Source organism: Vitis riparia, chromosome 9, assembly GCF_004353265.1.
Source record: "Vitis riparia cultivar Riparia Gloire de Montpellier isolate 1030 chromosome 9, EGFV_Vit.rip_1.0, whole genome shotgun sequence".
NCBI classification, from domain to species: domain Eukaryota; kingdom Viridiplantae; phylum Streptophyta; class Magnoliopsida; order Vitales; family Vitaceae; genus Vitis; species Vitis riparia.
In genome coordinates, this window is record NC_048439.1 from 13,105,934 (window position 1) to 13,132,610 (window position 26,677).

At 34.3% G+C, this 26,677-nt stretch overlaps 1 protein-coding gene across 1 annotated transcript; it reads left to right on the plus strand.

Moving 5' to 3' along the window:
* Window positions 1-26,435, plus strand: LOC117922275 (GPI ethanolamine phosphate transferase 3-like). The gene is given in 26 exon segments (XM_034840346.1): window positions 1-252; window positions 690-973; window positions 1,063-1,097; window positions 1,614-1,682; window positions 1,685-1,734; window positions 4,240-4,267; window positions 4,270-4,328; window positions 4,463-4,553; window positions 4,556-4,581; window positions 4,710-4,793; window positions 5,045-5,078; window positions 5,081-5,121; window positions 5,456-5,581; window positions 5,668-5,677; window positions 5,680-5,756; window positions 12,418-12,453; window positions 12,557-12,612; window positions 17,198-17,345; window positions 22,790-23,231; window positions 23,357-23,448; window positions 23,627-24,140; window positions 24,877-25,012; window positions 25,301-25,342; window positions 25,582-25,747; window positions 25,857-25,940; window positions 26,039-26,435. Coding segments are annotated over 25 exon segments (2,811 nt in total). The 5' UTR covers window positions 1-252; window positions 690-707; the 3' UTR covers window positions 26,138-26,435.
* The last annotated feature ends 242 nt before the right edge of the window (window positions 26,436-26,677 follow it).

Sequence of the window (26,677 nt, forward strand, 5' to 3'; positions counted from 1 at the left end):
CATATGTTTTAAAAATGAAAATTTCTTATTTATTTATTTATTATTATTTTTTTATGATGTAAACATTTACCATGTAAGGACATTCCTCAAGAAACCAAAACGCAATTTGGAGCAATGAAGAATTGTTGTGGAAATGGATCTAAAACTTAGGGTTTCTCTTTCTATACTTGCCACATTCCTAAAAACAATCTAAGCTCATTCAATCTCAGATTCTGCTAGAGAAAGTTGTATGTGGTTGCTTCCTCCTCCAAGGTATGCCCTCATAATTGGAAACAGTTTCTTTTGCTATTTGTTATTGTTGAATTATAACTACACTGCATTTGGATGCTGGGAAAACTGATGAAATAAAAGGAAATCTGATATTGATTCTCATTTGCCAAGTTTTGTTTCATTCAAGCTATGGTCTTCTACTTTTCTTTGATAGAAGATCATAGTGTTTTTTGCCGTTTGTTTGGTTGATGAGAAAAACAGATAAAAAACAAGGTGATCAAGTATTGCAGTTCCTGCTTTTTATTTGGTTATTGTTGAAAATTGTGAATCAACCCAAACAGGGACTGCATAGGTAATCAATTTGGTTCAGCTTCCATGAGTATCATGATGACGTTTGTTTTTAAGGATTCTTATATAGCGTCATGATCCGATGGAACACCATTCTTCTTCGATAGTAATCACTATTTTAATTCTTACAGAGTTAAAGGCCTCTGAACATGGTGGCATTGCGCAATAGTTTGATATGGCCATTCTTGATGATAATGGTACTTCATGGTATGGCCATTTTCCTGTTCACAAGAGGATTTCTCCTCACTCGCACGGAGCTTCCGCATTTCAGCACTTGCTCTGACATCTCCGACTCTCCATGTGTTTCTCCTTCTTCCTATTCTTCAAATCTCAACCAAACCCATCTACATCAACTCCAATGTTGGACTAGGCCTGTTGTTGATCGTCTTGTTATCATTGTCCTTGATGCACTGAGGTAAAAAAAGTTTGCTTTTGTTTGAATCCTTCTCTTTTTTCTCAGATAAGGTAACAATTAATTGTTTGAGGTGTATTCCTACTTTTCAGGTTTGATTTTGTTGCTCCCAGTGCCTGCTTTGAAGGTTAGCTTTTTACTTTTTGAACAGTGATGAATGCTTATGTTAATGAACATTAACTTTCAGTAATTGCTTAGTTGTGAAATACCAGAAAGTACAATCTGCACTCGAGTAATGGTACTTTCTTGATGCTTTTCTGTTCAGATTGGTGTTGCTTGTTAAATGGTAATCAGCTTGATATGTGTAGTTGATGAATTGGCCAGAGATTTTAGCTTTTTGTATGGTGGTTGTAGTCTGTATGCTTCACTTACACATGGGTACTGGTTGAGTACCTTCTGTAATTTTTAATTATTTTTTGCATTACCTCTTGCTTGTACAAGTATGAGTACTTAGTGGCTTCTTTTCTTTTTAGGTATGGGAAGCTTAAACAACTCACCAAATCTTTCTAATCTGTTTTTCATTTTGATTTACGTGAAATCTTGTTTTTTGAGTTTGTTGTACTGATCTCAAGCAAAGTATTACCAGCTATCTCTTCAATAGTTCTTCTGTGGCAGTATAATTAGCTAAATTTATTTCCTACAGAGAAGAAACCATGGATGGACAAGCTACAAGTGTTACAGAAACTGGCATCTACACAAGGATCATCGGCTAGGATTTCAAAGCCATTTCAGATCCACCTACAACCAGTTTGCAACGTTTGAAGGTAATATTTTCTTTCACTATGATAATGGTAGTTGGACCTTGGTATGATGTCTCATCTCCCACTTTAAGCAAATTATAATGGTCAATTAGTCTTTGAAAAATTATTTTGACAATTTTGTTCTTTGTTTTGTAGTTCTGATTTTAATGTAGAAAATTTAAAATTTAATATTGTGAGGTTTGCTATTTCTTCTTTCTTGGGCTCATTAACACAAAGATCAGTATGTTTCAAGAATCAAATTGATCTGTGGATAGAAGAATAATCAGTAATTTTCAATCCCTGTGTTCCCTGCAACTTTGATTTATGACTTAATTTGTTAGAGCAGGAAATTGATGAGCTGTCCTTATCATTGCTCATGTCATACCTTGTTTACATCTCTCATTTTCTGATTAGAGGGTTTGGACATCTTCCCCTGGTCTATTTCTTCTCAATCTTTGTTTTCTGCTGTTGCAAATATTGATTCTCCAGTGCTTTTTCAGGGGCCAATTTCATTTAGAATTCTGAAGTTCATCAGAAGTTAGAGCTTTTCCTTGTTTAGCCACAATGAAAGGGTTAATACCATTGAATGGTTGTTGGCTAGAGGCCTTACATTACCCATAATCCTGAGGGTTGTGTTCTCAGCTTAGACAACAGTGACACAGCAGGCCACTGCTTTCTACTATGCCCTGTGTGGTTCATGAAATATGTTGCTCAAGGAGGCAGGCTTGCCTTGGGCCTTCCCCTCATGGATGTTGTTCAGATGAGCCAAACCAGATGTGGATGGTTTGGTTAGAGATTTTGGAGTGCAAGCGAATCCTGGAGGTTGTTTACTACCTTACTTCATTATGGGCCTTAATTCTACATGGTTCTTGGATATTCCTCTAGGCATGATTTATATCATATTGAAGAGAGGCATGTAGTGCTAAAGCTGGTAATAAGACTAGGTTGGGGAGTATGAGAACCTCCACTTCTTTTATATCAATTCTTAATTTTATCCCATATGATACAAATACAATTTCTTATAAGAAAGGGGAGAAAAGGAATACAATCTTCATAACGTCTTAAATTAAATGGGAATAGTTATTTGTTGGGAACTCAGGCCAGTTGAGGAAGATCTATGGAGATCAGTAACCGCCAGTTGGAAGGGAAGCATGGATATGGAAAATCTTAGATCTTTCAAATAAAATGGGTTGCAACTTTTCCCATATGCAAGTTCACCAATGAGGTAGTGGATAGTTGGATAAGAAAGGATCTTCATTGTCAGAGAACGATAGTTGGAGAACTCCTTCCCCATGAATGTTTTTTTTAGATCACTAGTTGGTAATATTTAGAATATTTACTGTGTTTTAGGTTTGTAATTATATAGGTTATGCTGAAGCTCCATTTGCAATTCCTTGTCTGAGGTTTGTCATTTTGGCTTGAAGAACATCTCATGCTTCTTGTACCCTTATTCCTTTTATTATTCAATGAAAGGGTTGTTTCTTATGGGAAGAAATATGTTATTTGATAATGAAGTATTATGTGCTTTTTGGCTTTCGGTTCATTAGGTGGAATCATAGTGGTTTTGGATGAAAGAATCATGGAAAATTTCAAGGCTGTATGTCCATATTATACCTCAGTAAAATTTAGGTCCCAACTTGGGAAACACATTGTAGTCTGTGATCCAACTCAAGAATCTTAGTAGAGTTTAGTAGTGACCATTGGGTTGTTTAGAACATGGGTAATGAAAACTTTTGTGCTCCCTGGTGCAAAGTTAGGCGGGGCCATTATGGCTTCTCATTGTTGAACATCTAGCATGCAGATTTATTGTTTGTGGAACTAAGCTGTATGTTGCTCAAAGTACTCCTCAATCTTGTGACAGTTTTCGTGGAACAATAATGCTCTACCAGTGTGCCCATCTGGGATTTGCAAGTTGTGCTTTTTCATTTCTCCAACATAAGTTTTAAGGACCTGGTCAATCAAGAACATTTCTTTACTGTTTTCTTTATAACAATAAATATTGTGTGATTCATTGTCATTCTCAAGTAAGCTTGAATAGCTTTTATACCTTGCACATTCTTCCTCTTAAACTATTGGGCTGGGCTCTTGAATACATTGAATGTTAGAAGCCAAGCAAACTTTAAATGTGCAAATTGATTTAGTGACGCAAGGTTGCTAATCATTTGTGCATGGGAAGTTTTTGTATCTCAATAGTAGAATCTAGTGAGAAAGCAAAAGGTAGAATAGGTTGTGATTATCATTTCTCCTACTTCTATGTGTAACCACAAATGTGTTATATATATATATATATTTTGATAATGGGGATTCCGCCCTGAACAGCAAGAATTTATCTAACTGCCCCTATACCTTATACTACTTAAATACCAGGGAGACTTGAACTTGGATCCTTTGGTTCACCCAGAGGTTACACCCTAGGAGGTCCATGGAAATCAGAATTTGAACTAATGTATCCTGAACTTAAAACCATTGCCATGTGAAGCATTAGTTTCTGACTTTAAAATTAACATTCTTTGCTTGAAACTGTTTCAGGGTTTGACAACTGGTGGACTTCCAACTTTTATGATGTTGGGAATAGCTTTGGTGCTCCTGCTATTGTTGAAGATAACTTAATTTATCAGGTTTTGTTTCATATCTTTTCTTGCTGAATAGTCATTTAGCTATCTTTCTAAAATTGTTGTCATGTGCTACAATATTTTGCAAGCTGTGTCAAGTTTTATTTTTATGTAAATCTAATTTATGGATTCACTTACAGTTGGTTCAAAATGGAAAGCGAGTTGTGATGATGGGGGATGATACATGGTTGCAGTTGTTTCCTCATCATTTTGAAAAATCTTACCCTTTCCCTCTTTTAATGTTAAAGATCTTCATACGGTATGCCTTACATGTTATGATTTTTTACCACATTCAATTTTTAAAGTATAGTTTTTCTCAAAAATTTGATCCAATATTTCAGTTTTAGCTTCTTCTGTTGCTGGAAGTTCATGATATTTCACTTCCAGGTGGACAATGGATGCATTGACCATTTGCTTCCATCCTTGTATCAAGAAGATTGGGATGTTCTTATTGCACATTTCCTTGGTGTGGTATGTTTGCCTTTATTTGTCAAGCAGAAATCCGTTCTTTGATACCAGTTTCTTCATCTCTTTTTTGCTTAAAGTTTCTTGATCAGATGATGAATTTTTTTTCCTGACAATAATGTCGAGCTACAGGATTTTTTTCCCCCTCTTCCTGGAAAACTAGTTACATTATGATTAGGAAAATAAAGAAACTAGCTCTAAGTTACAAGCTGTATCAGCAAAATATAGAATAAGTTTCTTGTTTCTACTTGGGTCAGGATCATGCTGGGCATATATTTGGCGTTGACTCCACTCAATGATTGAAAAGTTGGAGCAATATAATGGTGTTTTAGAGGTAAGTTTATTTGACTTATTTTTGTTTTTTATTGTATTTTTCATCTTGTCCTAGTGAGGACAAAAAAAAGGTTCACCTATCATTTTTTCTTCCATCTTGCATTTTTCTTTCTTAATTCCAAATTCTTGTTGAGTTTTCTGATTAGCATTGTTTATTGCTTGTTCAGGATAAATTTCTCACATTCTTTTAGATTATGATTTTTTCCTTGACTCAAAAAATTGTTTCCTGGGTTCTTACAATGCTTCACATGTTGTTTCAGACCTTTGAAATTTTAATACTCCAAAAAATTTTGTGCCCCTTCACCATTCATGTTTGACTTACCACTTTGCTTCAGAATATAATAGAAGTGCTGGAGAGCCAATCTGGACCAGGTGGCTTACATGAGAATACTTTTCTTCTTGTTATGGGTGATCATGGACAAACCATAAATGGTGATCATGGTGGAGGAACTGCTGAAGAGGTATAATATTATCATTTTCTTTTAAAATCTTGATTTGGTTGTCAAATTCATTTTGTTGTTAAGCTAACAAGAATCATATTCTACAGGTTGAAACGTCGATTTTGCCATGAGTTTGAAGACGACTCCATCTTCTTTGCCTCTTGAACTTAATACATCATGTTGTGAACTACATTTGGTATTGCCTCTTTCTTCTAATGAGTACACTCCCAAACCTCCATGTTCTATTTTCACACTTGTATGTGATTGCTTGAAATTTGTGCCAATTTCCCTAACTTTTTAGAAAAAAAAAATACAAAAGTGAGTTGGATATGAGCAAAATGTAGTAATTCTAACACAAAATTTCTAGATTTTTGTTTCTTAGAAAAATCTTATAATTTAAAATTAGAAAAATATCCTATACAGCTCTTTCTTATGCAAGAGGAGCAATAGGGCTAGTTATTACCTCTCTTCTAGTGCCTCTGCACTTTAGCCCTTTGGTGTAGAGTGATAATTACCATGGGTATGAGTGATCATTCCCATGTTTGCTACTAGATTCTAGGTTTTTGGAAGTGGAGTGAGGAACAATATATTTTGGGCTTGTGTTTGTAAGACTGATTTGAACAATATGGTAGTAAAGAAACTCTAGAATATTTGTAGATGGGTATGATGATATAGGAGTAGGTCTGGGATAAAATTAATTATTTCACTTTTCGTTGACTTTCAGCGATAAGAACTTATATTTTGTGCGTAATGAAGTATCATTAGGTGGGTATGTTGAACTATGTCTTAAATCCAGGTAAAAGATCTTGACATCTCTTTTCATTGGTTTTGAGATATCTTTTATGATCCTTCTTGAGATGTAGACATCTGAACCTCCCAGGGAATTCATGTGGTATTTTTCTAGTTATATTACACGTCTAAAGTGTGAATAGGTTGTGTTGTCACATTTCTTATTAAAAAGACTGCATAGATCCTTCTTACTAGCTTTGTGGCATAGACTGATCATTAGGGTGGGGTATAAGTTGAGTTCCTTGTGGAATACATTTCATATTTGCTACTAGATTCAATGGTTTTGGAGAGGTGCAAGGGTCAATATGTTGTAAACTTTTGTGTAGCTTTGATTGGTTAATATGGTAGTAAAGAAACTCTAGAATCTTTATTGATTGACACAACCATGGAAGTTGTTTGGGATAGAATTAATTTTTTATCTCTCTTTGGGCTTTAGTGACAGAATTCATAAATGTCCATGTTAGGTGCATTATGAAATATTAGTTACTTGTCACCATGGTCTTAAACCTAGGTCATGATCTTGTCTCTCTTGTTCATGCATTTCTAGATCTCTTCTGTGAGTCTTCTTCACGTATAGGCATCCCAATTCATCCAAGGAACTTCTCATGGCACTTGTCTGGTTGTATTACGCTTCAATCTGTAAAATGTTGTACCAAAAAATTGTATGATATTTAGAAAGTTCTATTATATGGTATTGAATTGATTGCTTTTCATATACATACATATAAGTATGTGGTGTTTACTGTGTACAAGCTAATATTAGATGTGGCTTGTGCACACTAACCACCACATATGTATCATCCATGCGCTTCATTAGTAATATGTTGAATTTGGACAATGATTTTTGATTATTTTTAACAGTCAAGTTTTATTTTGGATTTTTATGTTTCCCTATTATTATAAATCATTTTGTAGAGAACCAAGAGGCAGTGTCTGGTGGGCTATACGGTGACTTTGTGGGTTATTTAGCTTAAAAAAAAAAGAGTATGTTTGAGGTTTGGAAGAGATTAATGCTTGATTTGTGGGAGATATTTGCTTTCTAACATCCATCTCAATGCCTGTTGCCAAATAGTTCTTGGTAGTTTCTTAGCATCATATGTGCAATTGAAGTTTAGTTTGCTTCCCAGTTCAGAAATTTGTAAGAATACATGAATTTGACAACTAGTTTTCTCCACTAGTTGTTTGAAACTTAATTTTGATGGACGTTCCTAGGGAGTTTGACCTAGATGAGCATTGGCGGATTTGTTTTGGGGTCATAGTGATATGATTCAGGCTTTCTTGAAGGGAGCTGATTTTGGCCTAGTTGTTAAAATGAAAACATTTGCTTCACTTAATGATCTCAAGATTGCAAGAGAGTTGAGTGTCAGAAATTTGTTGGTAGAAGGGGATTTAGCGGCAGTTTTCTCTTAAATGGCAAATAATGGTACAGGGTCTTAGGATATGACCAATGGATATGAAGATTGTGTTATTGATAGGGTATTGAGTCTCTCTTTCTCTTGGTAGTCTAGATCGGGTAATTAGGAAGTTGATAGTCTGTCTAAGAGAAGCACATCTTCTTTAGTTGACCTTATTGGGGATGTGATGCCCCCTTGAGTTTTGATGTTTGTTCCCTCACCCAAAGAACAAAAAAAAAAAAAAAAAAAAAAAGAAGAAGAAGAAAAGGATCCCTTGGTGGAGTCGATACCTTTAGGAAATCTATGAAGCAAAAGATTTATAAGAGCTGGAATAATTTGATCAACAATTTGATGAAATTAACTTATTTTTTTAATGGACTAGAGGGGTTTAGAAATGCTATCAAGGTGGCGCTCTCTTGCTTGGCCAAGGATAAGCTAGCTCCATGGGGGAAGCAAAGTTTTTAGTGAAAAGGGATTCCTCTATGAGTAAGGTTAAGAGGCTTCCTGACCTATCAAAAAAAAAAAAAAAAAAAGGGTTAAGAGGGTTCCTGAAGGACTGGCATCAATTTCAAGAGATTACCTTTTAATGAACTACACTGGGTTTAGAAATGCTAGCAAGGCAATACTCTTCCTTGACCTTAGGTAAGCTGGCTCCAAGAGGCAAGCAAAGTTTTTAGTGAAGGGTGCTCCTGTATGAATGAGGTTAAGAGGCTTCTTATAGGATTAACATCAATTTTAAGAGGGCCTTGTGGGCAGATAATGAAGAGGACTACATTTTTTCCTCAAAGGGGAACCTTGAGTTAGCACTTTCTCTCCTTAGTTAGGGTTTTGTGTTTGCTTCTTGCTTTGGTTTATCCTGATTCTTGGTGTATCCATGTATTTATCTCAGTCAAGGATTCATTGCCTTCTTTTTACCCATCTTTTTCTTTCTTGTCCTTCAATTCATTAATATTGTAGATCATCCATATGTTTATATAATTAGAATTGTGCTAGAGTCCCTCGTATGGTTTGTTGATAATGCGCTTCTGTTTTGTGGGTGAGTTGTGACCAACTTCTATATCTGAGGTGAATTTTCTTTGTTTCAAGGCACTACTGGGTTTTATAAATAATATAGGGAAAAGTGAGGCGGTAGTGGATAATGTGGAAAATGTAGATGTGTAGGTGTCATTGCTTGGTTGTTAGGTGGGTGTGTTGCCGACTACATATTTGGAGTTATCATTGGAGGCTTCTACAAGGCTAGTGTTGTTTCGGACCCTATTGAGGAGCAGTTCAATAGGTGGGTCACCTCATGGAAAGGCAATACTTGCCAAATGAGGGAACACTTATGCTTGTCAAAAGCATTCTGTCCAGATTACAGGTATACTTTATATCTTCTGTATACTAGTGGTTTAAGCTTGAAAAGTTTAATCTTATCTTAGAGAGTCATTGGAGTCATCCTTTTAACATTAGCACTATTTTGGGACTTTGCTGAGTGGTTCAATAAGACACTTGCCCAATGGAAAGACAGTACCTAGGAAGTGGAGGGATGTGTATGTTTTTTTATCAAAAACACTTTCTTCAGACTATGTATATACTTTATTTCCTCTGTGATGGTCCATTCTAGTGACAATATTCCCACTTTTATTATCAATTTCAGTACTGTTAGGGGCAATTGCCATGTTATTAACCCATCCAAACTTTAATAGAACTTTTTTAATCTTGCTGAGAATTTATCCGGGAGACATCCAATAATGCAAACCCCTCCCACCTAGCTCTGCAAGGGAACTCCTTCGGGTTTTTCAATTCAAAAGGTAGTGTAACCATAGTGGATGCATCGCATGGACGTCAAATGGTTGATATTATCCCTCTAGGATCAGAACTTACTTGTTTCAGAGAGTGAATTATCTTGTTCATAGATCTTGAAACCAGATTAATATCCATTTTTCAATAGATTTATCCATCTATTGATAGAGAAATATTGATCTCTATTAGGATAGAATATGTGGGCTTTTTGCTTGAGAAGAAGGGGACTTACATGGCCTTTTCCTAAAAAGAATTCGATTGTGATACCCGCAAAGCTCTCCTCTCTCTCCCTTCCTCATATTTCTTTTCCTGGACAACTGTCTTCAGATTGTCATGAAAAGTTAGAGTAGTGGCATCTGATTGGTGTTAGAAAGTGAGTCCAATTCTTTGGTTGGAAACAAATATTTATTAGAAAGTCTTCTTGCTAAAAGGCAAGAAGTGGAGCAACATTACAATCAAACCACAACTGTTTGACCAATTTTGTTCTGACAAAATTGAAGAGAGGATTAGGTATTAGAAGCTTATTGCTTCCCAACAACACTTTATGAGAGTTGTTGTGGAGCACGTTTCAAAGAATCGGCCGAGTTCAGTATGACTTGGTCGAGTCGTATCATCCTTGAGCCTGTCCGCGTTGAGTCCGATACTTGATACTTGATACCATCTAAAACTCAGGCTCAAATCAAGAATCATTTTAACCTTGGTTGACTCGATCTAGGATTCCGAGTTGACTAGGTTGAACCTTCCAAGTTACCAAAAGAAATCGTTTTTTCACTTCGAAATCATAGCAAATGAACAACAGTCGAGATCTCAACTGAAAAAACCTCTGAAAAATTGGAGATTGCCTTCAAAACAAAAAACTTTTCAACAACCAAGACCTATGACCCATTTTGAAGAAGAAGAAAGGCCTCGGTCTAATCATGAGTGTTGGAGGTGTATAAGAAGAGGAGGTTGAGGGCATCACTAATTTTAGAATGGATGTGGAGCGCCTTCGGTGGTGCCATTAGGAATTCAACAATAGTTGTTGCCCTTCTCTCTACTTGTTTTTGCCCTCTATCACCGTGGTGTGGGTGAGTCTTGCGAGTGAATTGGGGATATTGAAAAAGAAATTGTGCATGTGAATTGGGTATTTAAAGAAAGGATATCCGTAATATATTACCTGATTTTTTAAACTATTATTTCATATGGTAATGATTTATTGTTTTATATATTGATGGTGTGATATAAATTATATGTACATTATTTTATATGGTAATGGTAGCATATTTGGTGTATTAATTTATTATTAACAATCTATTCAAACCATTTTATTTGTTATTATATTAACATTATTAAAAGCATTTAATCAAAATTAAAAATGGAATTGATGATTGAATTATATGTATTTAGTAAAAATATTATTATATGTGAAATCATTTTTAACATTATTATAAATTGCTTTCTGCAAAGGCTCTATAATTATTTAAATAATGTTAAATGTGAAATAAATTTTATTTTATAATTTTTAAGCTTATTTAATTATATTTATTTTTATAAAAATTTTCATAATATTTTTATAATTTTTAAAACTTTTTAACTATCTTATTTTGCGTATCACCCAATACCGAGCCAAGATGCCAAGACCGATGTGCCTCAAGACCATCCGAATTAATGACTGATACCACGACTTTGAACCATGTTATGGAGGCCTATGGTTGAGTGGGATGCTTTGTTAAGGAAAGTCATTGTGTGATTCTAGAGAGGAGATGGGTTGTGTTTGAGGGTGGAAGCAAGGCTTATGGTTTGAGTCTGTAGGGATCTATTAGGAGAGGATGGGATGTCTCATATGGGTGCAAGACTAAGTTATTTTTCGATGATTAGTGTGGAGGACTTTCTTTAAAAATTAATTCTTAGATTTGTTTATTATTTTAGCTTATAAAATTCTCATTATGCTGGGGTTGCTGATATATGGGTGAGGGATTCTCAGAATGCTTGGGATGTCTCAAACAGGTGTAACACTAAGTTATCATTTGATGATTGTTATTAAGGACTCTTCTGAAAGATTGTTCCTCATATTTGATGCTTGATCTTGGGGGATTTAGAGGATTTACTCTGTGGTAGTTCATGGAGGTGTTGAGAATAGATGGTGTGGAAGGTTGCAAAGGATGCTTTCTTCTTTATGAGTTTTTGGCGAATTGACAAGCTTGGCCATGGTTAGCTTGTTTCGGCTAAAAAGATGTGGGGTCTTAATGCTCCATCCTAGGATTGCTTTTTTGTTTGGAAAATAGTGCTGTATATAAAAGGAGGCATGAGCCTATGATATTCTTTGTGAGATGGTTCTCTGGTTGTGACCTTTGCCATTCTCCTTTGTTGTGGGTTTGGCCTCACTGTGTACTTAAGCTGCATGGTAGTTTTGTTGGCAAGGATCAAAAGATATGGTGAATGGTTCCTTTGTGCCTGCTTTGGTGGCAGGAAAGGAGACTTAGAACTTGAGAAAGTTTGGACTGTTCTGAAGTGGCTACAAAGGGCTCCATGCTTAAATTCTTAGTTTCTTGGTCCTGGGGTGGGGTGCTTGTGGGATTGATGATTTTTTTTTTCTTGGATTTTATAGTTTGAGATGGATTTATGTGTATTGTACATTCTTCTTTTCTTTTCCTTGGCTCTATTGGTATTGGGGCTCCTTATATTCTTCCAGTGTACCTGGGTAGCACCCACCTCTTTTGCTAGACACCTTTCATTGAACATCTATTTATTTGTCCATATAAAAGAAAATAAAGATTAGGACTATTTCATCCCTATTACTTTATTCCTTGTTGAATGTGAAGAATTAAAAATGATTTTATGTGTTAATTGGTGCTTAAATCCTGGCTCAAGTTTGTTTTCTTTTAAAATATTTTTTTTATGTGCCACTTTCAGGACAAAGAGAACATGTGCATCAACTCCATCCAACAGGTATTGTGCATTCATTTTTGGATTGTGATTTGGTAAATCTTTTTTCTGTTTGTTTGAACTGTGTTTCTCCAAGGATGCATATTTGAATGATTGCTATTTGCAGCTTGATTTTGCAGTGACTGTATCTGCAATGCTTGGTATTCCCTTTCCTTTCGGAAGGTGCAGTGTACGCATTCTGCTTCATATCATTATTGTCATCTTATGTAAAATATACATGTATAATGAATTTTATAATATGTTGTGGGCAATTTACTATTATTTATTGATTAGTGGTAGGATTGATATAAAAATGATGTCATTGGAGGAAGGTTTCTGACATTCTTGTTTTGAAGCCTCACCATTTAGATTTGGGATTTTTGAATAAGTAGATAATATTTTTCTTATTTCCATTTAGCACAATTTAAAATACACGCTGATAATTCAAGGAAATAAACCTTTCAGTAGACAAAATGACAACAGGTGTTTGACAATTTAAAATACATGCTGATAATTCAAGGAAATATAAGCACAGAACTTAGCTAAGATGTGACAAAAACACAAAATTACAATAGGTTTTTGAGCTCAAAAATTTTCAATCATATGCTTTTTTAGATCTGAATTTTTGTTGGCATTGAATATGTCTACCCTAGATTATAACGGGATATCATAATAGAAAATAATCACACTGGAAAGTAGTTCTATGCCATGTAGAGAAAGATGTTCAGGCTTTGGGAACAAGGTAGTGGAGGTATGTGGTTCACCATTAGATAAAGAATCCCTGGTGTGTCTATTTTGCTGCTTTTTGAGATAGATGAAATTTCATGGCTTATTGAGCAATTGGGAGGTCATGCTTGCCGGAGAGGGATGTAGGTTTCACCAGGAAATTTAGAGGTTGATCAGAACAATTTGTTTGGGGTTAGAAGGAATACAAATGTGAGGTTTGTGAGAATTTTGGACACTTGCCTAATAGAATACCATTTCTCCTAATATGGAAGGGGCCCATGAATTATTGTTTGTGTTGCTGATGTTGTGGAAGTGCTAATAGAAGACAAAGAAAGATAATATGGCCAAACAAAAGGGTACAACTCAAGGTGACAAAAGACTCCCACAAAGGATGCTAATGACAGTTCCATCATTTAGTCAAATTATCCATGCGTGATTGGCTGTATAAGAATCCAACAGAGGGAGCAGCTCAAAGATCTAGCCATGTCAATGGTTTTGTGCTGGAGGAGCTAATCTTTGTGGATCTTGCTTCCCCTGAGATACCTAAGCTATCTTTAGAGTCGAGTCTCTCTGAAACAATGATTGCAATAAGAGCTTTCAGAGCTCAGCCTTCCCGTAAAGCAAGGATCTCAGCCTTTTAGAGAAGGCTCTTATCATGTTGGCCCTATGATTTCTAAAGACACTGCAGTGTCGTAGATTTACCTGAAAAGCATCCATCATAATTAAGCTTGAGGTAGATTGCTGGCTACGCAAGCTGCTATTCCATTCAAATACAACCAGGCTCACAGAAACCCTGTGGAACACCTTGAGAGATTGCAGAACAATGTGATGAGAGGAGGAAAAAAAGGTCTACCCCACAGTAACCATAGATCTGCATATATGCTAAAAAATCCAAGCATTTCTCTTTAAGTAGGTTGGAGAAAAATAGCGTAAGAGCCACCTACCTTGCTCTTGGCATTGCCTCCAAACCTTGGGAAAGCATTAATCACCAAATCATCTGCAGTCCAAAGAGTACCCTATCAATCCCAACCAGCTGAAATAATCTATGTCAGAGAATCAAAACCACTAGACAGTGGAGAAATAAATGGTCAACCAACCAATTCTCTACATACCTCTGCATGTAATTTACCATTCCAAGTGCAGGGCTTTAGAAGGCTCCTCAATTGGATTGTCTTATTAGTATTGACACTTTTGTTTCCACCAACCATGCAGAATCCTTATCTTTAGGGCTTCCAAATAAACTTGGCTCAATGAGGAGAATGTCGGTGTGAGTATGAATTGATGGTTAGGAAAAAGGATTGAGAGGAGAGCGGTCTGCGCTTTCTCATTTGTTAAGGAGGATCACACATAAACATGGAGCAAGGATGAGTTAAGAGTAGTAATATTGTCAATTTCTTGATTGGATAAGTTACATTGAAAGTAAAATTTTCAAGATGGAGGGGAAGAGTTTACACAACAATAAATGGGAGTAGTTCGAAATCTCTAGAACTGAGACTAAGTAGAGGTTAGAATAGAGAGTCTAAAGTGGTTGGTCACTCTGCCATAAATCTTCCTATAAAGGAATCTTAGAGTAATCTCCAATTAATCTTCCTATAAAGGAATCTTAGAGCCATCTCCAATTGAGAATTGATTATATTGAGAAGAAACCTTGGGCAATTTCTTTTCAGAGGTAAGGATGCAATTATCTTTCAAAAATGTTTGCTTCCCAACCATTGGATTATAAACCATAAATGCTTCTAGTACGTTTTCTCGTGGAGTGTTGCTCTCCATATGAAGCCTCTACAACCATTGGCCTAGGAAGGATCCATTCATTATAAAATTTTTCACAAGCTTAAACCTCCTTCATCTTGGATTAACAAACTTACCTTCGTCCGATTAGGTGATCTATTTTTCTTTCTTTAAACTCGACAATGAGAAACTTTTTTGTCTTCTTTTAATTCTGGAAGTAATATTACCTTTGCATTCTTTTAATTCTTGAAGCAATCTTAAATTTAAATTTGAAAACTGAGACAATAAGAAGTGATATGAGACGAATGATGCTGGACAAGTGAGACAAGTGTGATTCTAACCCCTAAAATAAATACATTTTCTTCTGACAATCAAGTGGGAGAAATCCTTTCCATAACTGTGCTTAAAAACTGGGGTATTTGGTCTTGATTAACATTAATGTTTGAGAGAATGCTCTGATTAAGCTGATTTAAAATCTAGAAATCTGCAACAAAATCAAAGGAATGAGTTGAATATTGTACACATCCTCTGGTCTAGCTTTAGAGAAAAATATATATCATCCACAAATTGGATAGTGTTACTTTGAGGGATTCTATACACCAAAGAGAACCCTTTAAAACATCTCTTTTCTCAGCTTTAATCATAATTATGCTGGATTCTATACACCAAAGAGGACCCTTTAAAACATCTCTTTTCTCAACTTTAATCATAATTATGCTGGATTCTATACACCAAAGAGGACCCTTTAAAACATCTCTTTTCTCAGCTTTAATCATAATTATGCTAAGTACATCCACTAGTAGTGCGAAAAGAGAGTGGGTCACCTTGTTTGAGGTGGCTCAAAGCCTTTACCTATCCTTTTGTAGGAAGATATTTACCAACACTTAAAACTAGGAGAATATAACATCACTAGTAGTGCGAAAAGAGAGTGGGTCACCTTGTTTGAGGTGGCTCAAAGCCTTTACCTATCCTTTTGTAGGAAGATATTTACCAACACTTAAAACTAGGAGAATATAACATCCTTGAATCTAAAGCCTCCATTTAGGATAGAAAGCTTTCCTAATCATCGCATGGTCCAAGTCTAAGAAACCGAAGTCAACATGGTGTAATCTTTCTTGAAATCAAGTTGAATATCTTTGTGAATTTCTTATCCACCAAAATGTAAACACCTCAACAAAGGTTCCTTCTATGAGGAGGGAATTAGTCTCTTGAATAGTGGTGGAGCTTTTTTTTCTTTTCTTTTCTTTTCTTAATTTGATTTTTTTGTACATTTTAATTGAAGGTATTTAAAACAAACATAAAATAAAAATTCATGCAAACAAGTTTTACAAGCATTGTTTCAAAAGATTATTGAGGCTTACACCTTGAGGCTCGCGTTAAGTTAGCCTTCAAGCCTCAAGGCAAGGTAACTAAGGCTTAAGCCTCACCTTATTGAGGCTTACAACCTTAAGACTATAGCCTCGAGGCTATTGAGGCTCAAACCTAAAATATTTAGAAGGTTTTTAGCTTACTTATATAGATTGAGAATATTATTTAATAACATTGATGATGAGATTATTTAAATATGAAAAATCTTATAGACAACAATTATAGATTTATTAAATAGAAGTATTATAGATTAATTTTAAGTTTTTGTAATTCTATTAGTTTAATTTTTTGGACATTGTGATTGGAAAGGTGTCCCTAGTGGGCCAAATTTCTAGCTCTACCTTTGCTTTTCAAGCAGCTTGAAGATGTGTAGATATAAGTCTTGTAGAGGCTGTTGTATATGTCCTATGTACTTTGGTGTGCTTTTTTTGGCGCTTTTAATGCATTTTTTGTTTACCTATCAAAAAAAAAAAAAAAAAGTCTTCTAGAGTCTGACTGGTAGATTAATATGTCTGAAATTTTAAATATGATTGATGGAACCTTTTAAGTATGAGAGCATTGGTCACACCCCACTATTATAGAACTCAAAGTTTAAAAACCTTAGGAAATCCATCTGCAAGACAATTTCTTGACTTTGTTCTGCTTGTTTAATTTCATTTATGAGTTCTCTAAGTTACTATTTCTATCTCTATTTATTACCTAATAAGTTACAATTCCAATCTTCATGTTTTTAAAAGCTATTTCCGTCTTTGTTTATTACCTAATAAATTACTATTCCAATCTTCATGTATTTAAAAACAAGTGCTGGTATTTTTGTATCAGAACTTTCACATTTTGCAATGATCCATGTTTTGTGCTATTATGCTGGTGGTGTCATTACTATGCCTTGATGTAGCTTTGACAAATATCTTTCTGAAATAATAGCTTGAGGTTGGTTTCATTTCAGCATTGGCCGTGTTAATTCTGAGCTATATGCTTTAGGGTCTGGTACATGGAATTTGGAAAGCATTAATGTGGGGAATCGTCAAACTCAATTGGATATGCAATCGTGGATGCGCGATTATGTCAATGTACTTTGCATCAATTCTTGGCAGGTGCTAATTTAACTTGTCGAATTATTTTTGAAGATTTAAATTGTCTTGACACTGAAATTGTAATCAAGATTGCATAGCTTAAAAAATTATTGATAAGGATAATAAACAAGTCAAGGTTGCCTTAACCTTCATCTCTAGCTTGATGATATGTAAGTATTAAAAATAATAATAAAACATAACATCATGAAACCTCTAAACCAAAAAATAAATTTAAAGGTTAAGTGAAAATAACAAAAAAATGTAAAAATTGAATACAAACACACATAATTCAAGCATAGATGTGAGGATTTCTGAATTAACACCTATATGAATGCAAAAGAAATTAGTTTCTATGTAAATTTCCACTCAATTGTGGATAATTTTTCCTTGTTCTTATTTATTAATTATGTTTGGTGTTTGAATGTTCTATTTTAATTTGTTATAGTTGTACCTTATGACTCGCTATATCTTTGAGGCTTTTTGAGAATACTAATTATTATTATTATTTTTTTTCTGTTACTCTTAATTTCTCAAAGATACTGTTTTTATGTAGTTATTTTATTGTGTTTTTAATCTTTATTGACAATAAATCTTAAATTGCCTGGAAAGGAATGTCTTACACTTTATATATTCTACAATTAGGATGATCAAATGGTTTGAACCATTGGCTTGTATGTAATCTCTTTAGACATGGTTTTTCCTTCTTTTCTTTTTTCAAATTTTTATAATTTATTATTATAATTTTATATATATATATATTTTAAATTTTTTGAAAAAAGCCTGCTTTGTGGAAACAGGAATCAATTTATTTGTCTGTAATGTTGGTAAAATGTAAATAGATGCACCTTTTAAAATCGTTTGGAATTTGCTTCCATGGTTTAGTCAATATTGGTTCATAAATGCCTTAATTTTTTCCTTTGCCTGGCTCAAGTGGCAAGGGGTTGAAATGGGGATATGAGAGGTGCTGGGCTCAATTTCCAAGAGAAAAAAATGTTGCCTATAAAAAAAGGTGTTACAACTTGATTGGTTAGTGGTGTGTAATTCCAATGGGTTGGACTAACCTAGAGAGTTTGCTTGTTTTTACTTTGTATTGTCTTGTATTTGATTCCTTGTAGTTTTGTTTTTCTTTGGTGGGAGGATTCCTCTTCCTACTCTTGTACTTCCTTTTTATCAATATATCTCTTTGTCGTTTCCTATCAAAAATTTCCTCCGTCACCTGGGTTGATGTTCCATAGTTCTTCCTTGTGTGTATACAGGTTTGCTTCTATCATTTTGGTTCATATGATCAAATTTGGCTCAATTAAGTTTGATTTTCAGGCCAGGCTTGGCTGCTGGAACTTTAGAATTGGTTTTGTTTTGTTTTGTTTAAACAGTGTTATTCATGCTGATATGTGATTTAACATTTGAATTAATATTTGTTTTATTATTTAATACATTTCCTCTTTACAGAATCAGGTCCTTATTCCAATGTCTCTATTTAAGATTTAGCCAAATAAAGCATAGCAAAATAGTTAGCCAAATAAAGTATAGCAAAATTGTTATTATTATTATTTTTATTTTGTAAATGCTTTATATCCTACCTCTCATTTTATTTATTTATTTATTATGTTATTCTGGAAATATTAGGTTGGGACTGCTAAGGAGTAGGGTAAGCACCTATTTGGTTGAATATAAGAAATGTTCTGTACTTTTTCTTGTGGAATACTATTTTCAGAAGTTAATCTGTCTCATGTGTTCATGAATGAAAAAATCATAGGCTTCACAAAATGTTTTGTTTGGGTCTTATTTTCTAATGAAGTAGAAGGTTCCTATATGGGATTAATCTTCTTGATAAAGGGTGAAGCCTTGTTTAGGGTTCAGTACTTTGAAGGGATGTAGTTTTCAGAGTTAAAACTGAAAGGCACCTATCTGAAGTCTATTTTTATGGTCTAGGAATTCCTTAGGGACCTTGTCTTTCCTAGATTGCACTGATAGTTGGTGCTGGCCTAAGGCCTTGTTTGCTGTCTTTGATGTTCCCATATCTTCTTTTCTTTGGCATTGTTTGGTGTCCCTTGTCTACATCATGCATCCCATGGTTCACCTCTTTTGGTATTTATCATATGCTATATATCTTCTCTTTGCTTACTTATATATAGAAAAAGGTAGTCTCAATTCTAAAGTGGCATCTTTTGTTGTCAAATTGAAATAAAAAGGCTTTGGAATAATGAGATTCCATGTGTTTTCCAGATTGTAATATATCTCCCACTTAGTGAATTTGTTGGTGCCTTCATGTGCTAGAAAAGACAAACAATCAAATGTTCCCAAAGCCACTCACAGTTTGCAACTATTGGACCTTACCCTACTATAGACATCCATGTGAGTGTCCAGATTTACATGCAAATTGGATGGTCATTTTTCTCTAGTAAGAAATTTTACATCTCAAACAAGACATCAAATGTTCATGAAGGCAATCAAGCATGAAACTATTGAAACTCACTCTGATATAGATGTCCACATGATGCTAAGATATACATGGATTTTGGACCATCATTTTTCTCATCTTTAGATCGAAGCTTTATGTGATGGAGAAAATGCAATAATAGACAAGTAAATTTTTTTTTTTTTTTTTGATAACCGTGGATGTCTGGGCCAGCTTACGCGCACCTCGACTAATCCCACGGGGCCCTGAAGTTAACGATCGGGTAAACCTCCAATGGCCCTGAGGGGATTTGAATTGGTGACCATTGGGGAGCAAACCCAAAGCCGGACCAATAGACAAGTAAAAATTTTAAAAGCTATTTTCTAAAGTTTCCTAAAATAAAACTACTTTTTAATTTAATTTTATTTTTTCTATCATTTTATTTTCACTTCAAGCTTGCTTACTTGAAATTTTATTAGGGGTCAATTTCATTCATTTCCCGTTTTGGCTAAATACACTTGACCCCCATTGGTTTGAAATTTTATCAAATACCTCCCTATTTTTTATGAAATTTCAAACCAATGGGGGCTAAGTGTATTTAGCCAAAACCTTGGGGGAGGTAAATGAAATTAACCTATATTATGATTATTACTATTGTTATTGTTGTTGTTGTTTTACAAATATAAAAAAATTATCATATGTAATGCTTTCAAAATAATAATAATATTAATGTTAATATATATAATATAATTTTATAATTTTATAGATCATTGATTTACTCCTATAATTAAAAAACAATGTCATTGTATTTGTTATTATATAGACTTGAAATTTTTTAATCATAATATAATTATTAAAAATATTATAATAAAAAGGAAAATTAGTCTTGATAATTGTTAGAAAGCAAAATTAAGTCATGTCGTAATGCATTGTACTTTCAGTATGCTTGTATTGTAAGTTTAATGTATAAGTGTTGTACCTACATCTTGTGACAATCCTCCTAATAGCATTAGAAGCTAGGTGGCTTATTCTACCATAGGGGTGTCTATATTAATACATCATACCCATGAATTAGCATCATATCTTGGGTGCATTCTTATTGACTATGATATTTATCATGAAACCCATATATATATATATATAAAGTGTCTTCTAAGGTTAATTTGTAGTATAGATGGAATGTTAAAGAGTATACGAAAACCATCCACAAGTGTCCATTTAAAAAAATTTACAAAAAAAAAATGATATTAGGTCATGTCACAATGAATTATTTAGCATATTTATGTTGTAAGATCAATGCATTTTTGTTGTACCTATTCCTTGGCTTCTATATTAATGGATAATATTGGTGCATTAGCATTGTACACTTGGTGAATTACTATTATGAATGATTTTTATAATAAAAACCTGTAAGCTTTATGAATGTAAAAACAAAAAGGAAATTGTCTTCTAGGATTGGTTTATGGTAAATGACATCATAATAATAAAACTATGAATAATGATATTAATAATATGAATAATATTTTCACATGATCGTAATAATAGATATAATATTATTAAGAATGATATTAGTTCTACTAATAATATGAATAATATAACACTAATATCATAAGCAATAATATTAATAGCGATATTAATGTTTAATCATAGCAATAATAATAATAATACAATTAGTGTTAATATAGCATATGTTGGACAACCGATTTTCCTAAAAGCTTAAGCTTGTAGGATTTGAGTTTACAATGTATATCATCCTCTTTAACACCTTCCCTCACATGAGACCCCATACCCACACATGTAGAGACGCACTGGCCCATAGACAAACAACCATAATTAGTCTCTCTTGGGCTTAATTTAAGCTTAATAAATTGGGGAAATAAATATTATGCGGTGAGACTCAAACACATGACCTTCCGTCAAATGAGACTCTAATAGCAAATTAAAGTACCAATTTTCCTAAATTCTTAAACTTGTAGGATTTGGGCCACAATGGATCTTTAACAACATAAATAAAGCATAAAATGCATAAAAGATGTGAAGTTAAATGGAATAGGAGGAAAGACAAACAAAGGGTATAATTGGAATTACAAGATGGTCAAATTTTCAAAGTATGACTTATGGACTTAAAGAGAATTTTAAACCTTGAGGAGACTTGTTACCTTTAGGTGATCCTTTTGGATAATTCTCCCAATTTTATTCTAAGCACCTTCATCACTACTTTTGTGGATTTGACCCTCTCTTTGTTTAATGACCAAGGGAGATTTGCACAATGGTGTAAAACTTATTCTTCATGTATAATTCATTTGGGATTTTTAGGGTTCGTTGAATGGTTTCACCTTTATATATGAAATTGAAAGTTGCTTTTTCTTCCTATTGTGCATCACTAATGGGCATATGACCAAGACCTCTCCCCACCAGATATTTGTTGTATTATTTGGGTGATATCATAATGAGCATTATTAGAACATGCTTATCATAATGATCATTAGACTATGCTTCAATCAAGACTTGAACAAAGTGGCCTAAGGAAAAAAAGGGGGGGGGGGAGGGAGGAGGAACCTTGATGAACTCTTTGGAGGTTCTAACTCCACTATACTTGCTACATTGTATATTCTTTTTTTTTTTTTTTGATAACCGTGGATGTCCGAGCCGGCTTACGCGCACCTTGACTAATCCCACGGGGCCCTGAAGTTAACGACCGGGTAAACCTCCAGTGATCCTGAGGGGACTCGAACTGGTGACCATTGGAGAGCAAACCCATGGCCAGACCAACTGAGCTACCCCTCAGGGTTTCTACATTGTATATTCATTGTCTCATATTAAATAAAATGGTCATAATGCCCTCGTGTTTTATATTCTTACAAAAAACGAATAGATAGATCCATAGAATGCGTAAGCAAGAAAAAGTACAAAAAATGCATTGACATTTACCTTCTGCCAACATTTATAACAGATGGTAAATACTATCAGGCTTTTAACTATAACTATTTATAGGCGGCATATTCTTCATCTAGCAACTGTTTTTCCATCGCCACTTTTTGGTGGCTCATTGATTTTACTTGTGCAGGTGAAAAGATACATTGATGTCTATTCAGCTTCATCAATTATTGGATTTTCTTCAGAAGACATAATGCGTATAACAGACATATATGCTCAGGCAGAGGAGAGTTGGTTGCATACTATTAAGAATTTGTTATTAGATAAAAATGAAAGCTGTAATACAATGTTACCCATCAAGAGGCAAATTGATGCATATTCTAATTTTCTAGCAAGTGTTGCTGAGCTAGCTCGCTCCAAATGGACTGAGTTCGATTTAAAGATGATGGGTGTTGGCCTTGGCATAATGTTAATAACACTTGTTATCCAATTTCTTGGTATCAAGAGGATGAACAAAACACGTGGAGTTAACTTTCCTTCCCCAGGAGATTCTTGGACTTCCTTTGGTTTGATCTTTTCCATTTTTATAGTGATGATACGTGCATGCAGTTTCCTTTCAAATAGTTATATCTGTAAGTTTTGAACCTTTTTTTTTTTTTTCCTTTTAATAGAATTTCTTGACCTTTTGGTTTCTCTTCTTATCTCTGACATTTAATGATTCTTTTTATGTTTTTTTCCCTGTTTTTCTTGAGATCAGTGGAAGAAGGAAAAGTGGCAAGTTTTCTTTTGGCCACAACTGGCATTCTCAAATTCCGCAATTCAATCTTGAAAAAGAAGATGCTATTGGAAGTTGGTATTTTATCTTACATTTCTTTATCACCATAAATTGTTTTTAATACATCACTGGTGATTTCTTACAACTTATGAATATGCTTTTTCGTTTTTCCTTTTTATGTTCTTATCATATGACAAAATTTATGCTATGTATGTTCAAGTGATGCTGATGACTTCTCCCATGAATTTGCAGGCTGTTGTATTTCTTTTGTTAGTCTTCATTTTCAGATTAACTATTGAACTTGGGCTATCAAAGCAGGCTTTCAATTCTGGGTTTACAAACATACCTCTTTGGATGTATATAGCTGAGATTGTGCCAATGCTAGCTCTAGTTTTATTGGCATACTTTCTCTACAAGAGCATTGATGACACTGCTTGTGTGGGGTTATTGAAGTTTGTCATCGCAGTAACCATTTTAAGTTACTTGCTCATAGCAGTGCATTGGACCATGGAAAGTAACCTAGTTGGCACACCTTTGATGCTTCAAGGCACTGGAAAAGGTTTAATTCCTCGGATAATTTATGCTATTGGAATTGGACAACTATTAATCCTAGCACTTGGTAGGCTGTTTGGCAAAGAGAAAGCTTTGGATTCCAAAAAAGGCTTGATTCTTAAAGTAGTGGCCATGTTGTCTGCATGGAGTTCAACAGTCATCATCGTGTCGGGAAAACAAGGTCCACTGGTTGCTCTAGCATCAATAGTTGGAGGTGCTTTTCTTTGTTACAGCTTTGATTTTTTACTCGACACTAATTTACTTGAGCTATATTTTCATTCTCTTTGGTGGGAGGATTTCTCATCCTTCTTCTTGTACTTCTTTTTATATTAATATATCTTTGTGGCGTTTCCAATAAAAAAAAAATATTTTCATTCTCTTTGATTTTTTACATTCACATTCATGTATGCCATTTTAATAGCCTCATAAACATTCGTATTTGGCTTCGTCTTTTTAATATTCAACTCAACAGAGCTTGTACCAACTATTTCAGTTAGGATTATCAAATTGCTGTTTTCACTGCCTGAAACCTTTTTTTGGCTGCCTTCAACTAGAATTAATTACTCCTTATCGAGAACTTATTGGTATTTGTTGCATATGACTAGATTGTCAACTTCTGAACTTGTCTTCAATAATTTCCACCTCTGGTTTCTCACAAATATATTCCAAGTTCTATTCAATCTTTTCTTGGATTTATACTCATCCATCTCAACATCCTTATTTTGGATCATGTCTTCAAAGTTGCCAACATCTTGTGCTATTAAGCTTTTCCCAACAATATCTACTAAAGAGTGTAAATCTTTTTCTTGAATTTGTGAGCACTTTTTCTTCTTCCTTTTTTTTTTTTTTTTTTTTTTGTGTTGTGTGTGTGTGTGTTTTTTGGGGATAAAGATTTATAGTCTTTTAAAATATTTGTAATTACTTATATGTGTAAAAGTTTATCTCAACAGGTTGGTGCATAATGAGGTTGGAGAACTTGGAACATGAATCTAGGGATGGTTCAGTTGGAGTTCTAAATTTGTCTCCTCTTCCTGTAACACAATGGAGTCTTTTAGCTGTGAGTCTGTTTTTCTGCACTGGGCACTGGTAAGATGCTTGTACTTTTAGTTTTTCATGTCATCTCGTTGAGCTATTGGTTATCAATAACAAAGTTAAACTGTTGCTACATTATATTATGGTTTTAGGAACTTGTTTAATTGTGTGGCAACAATCTGGTAGTGTTCTAATAACATAAGCAGTTCCCTGCAATTTAATTTTGTTCTCCTAATGTAAGTTGTTATTCACCTATGAAAAGAACGATTAAAAAAAGTACAAGCAGATCTTGTTTATTTATTTGATTTCTGTTTCATGGCCAATAACAACTTTCTTCTCCAGGTGTGCCTTTGATGGCCTTCGATATGGAGCTGCATTTATTGGGTGAGTACATCTGTGTGAAGATGAACACTAGTGTTTTACTATGATTTAATTAGGTCATCAGCAGAGAAGGAAGTTTAGCTAAATCTTGGAATTTTATTGGACAAGTGGGACTAAATAACCCAATTCTCTCACTTATGGTTGAGATTTCATCGATAACCATGGAGGATGAAGTAATTTCTTGTTATTACTGTTAATAGGGTATTGTTATTGTTATTATTATTGATGCTCTTCATTTTCAGGTTCGATGATTTCATCCTTATCCGACAAGCAATCCTTCTTACTATTGATACATTTGGCTTTTCTCTTCTTCTACCCATTTTTGGGCTTCCCTTTCTTGTTGCACACCAATATCCATCTGTTCAGAGTAACCAAAGAAAAGCATTCATATTTGCGCGGTTGTCTCAAGTAGGTTTATTTCCTGGATGTGTATCCATAATATTCCTTAAATGATTCTTCTCCAATTCAATTAAGTTGGGAGATGCTAAACGGCAATGTGTCTTCTTCTGTGTTTCAGGCATATATGATTTATGGACTTATTACAGCAACTACAGTTACATTCACAATCATATGTGTCACAATTCAAAGACGGCATTTGATGGTAATAGAAACCCTTTGCCATATATTTTCATACCATCATACCATTCTCTGAATATTAGGCAGGCAAATGAGAATTCTTATTACTTAATTTCCTTGCAGGTGTGGGGTTTATTTGCTCCAAAATTTGTTTTTGATGTGGTGGGCCTGATCCTTTCAGATTTCGTAATTGTTTTAGTATCCCTTTACTATTTTGGTTGAGTGGAGGATGACAAGATGATAGAACTCCTCAAACATGAACATCAGAGCCCATCCCAGAAGGTGTTTTGTTTTCTTTTTTTTTCTCAGGAAAAAATTTTGTTGGATGCTCATTTGCAAAATTACAGGGCAGAAAATCATCAGTGATGTTTCATGAATTTTTTGGTCAATATCATTGAGCTCATGCTATAAGTTACTTGGTTCCAAAAGTAACCAATATTTGAAGTGTTTTTAGTTTATTGTTTTTGGGAAAATCACCTATGAAGTATTTCCCCAATAAATATTTCAAATAATTTTTCAATTTTTTAAAAGTGTAGTGTTTTGTAGTGCTGCAAAGGTTGTTTAATCTGAGATAAAGTAGCAAGAATTAGGGCATTCGTCTCAGATTTAACCGTAGTATAGAAGGTTTGGTTGTTTACAAGAGGCTGCTGTTTTATCTTTTGTGTTGATAGCCTTCATATGATCTCAACTGGACCGCAAATGATGTGTTTTCCTCTTTTAATTGCAAACTCTTCTGAGTACATCAAAATTTGCTCAAGATAA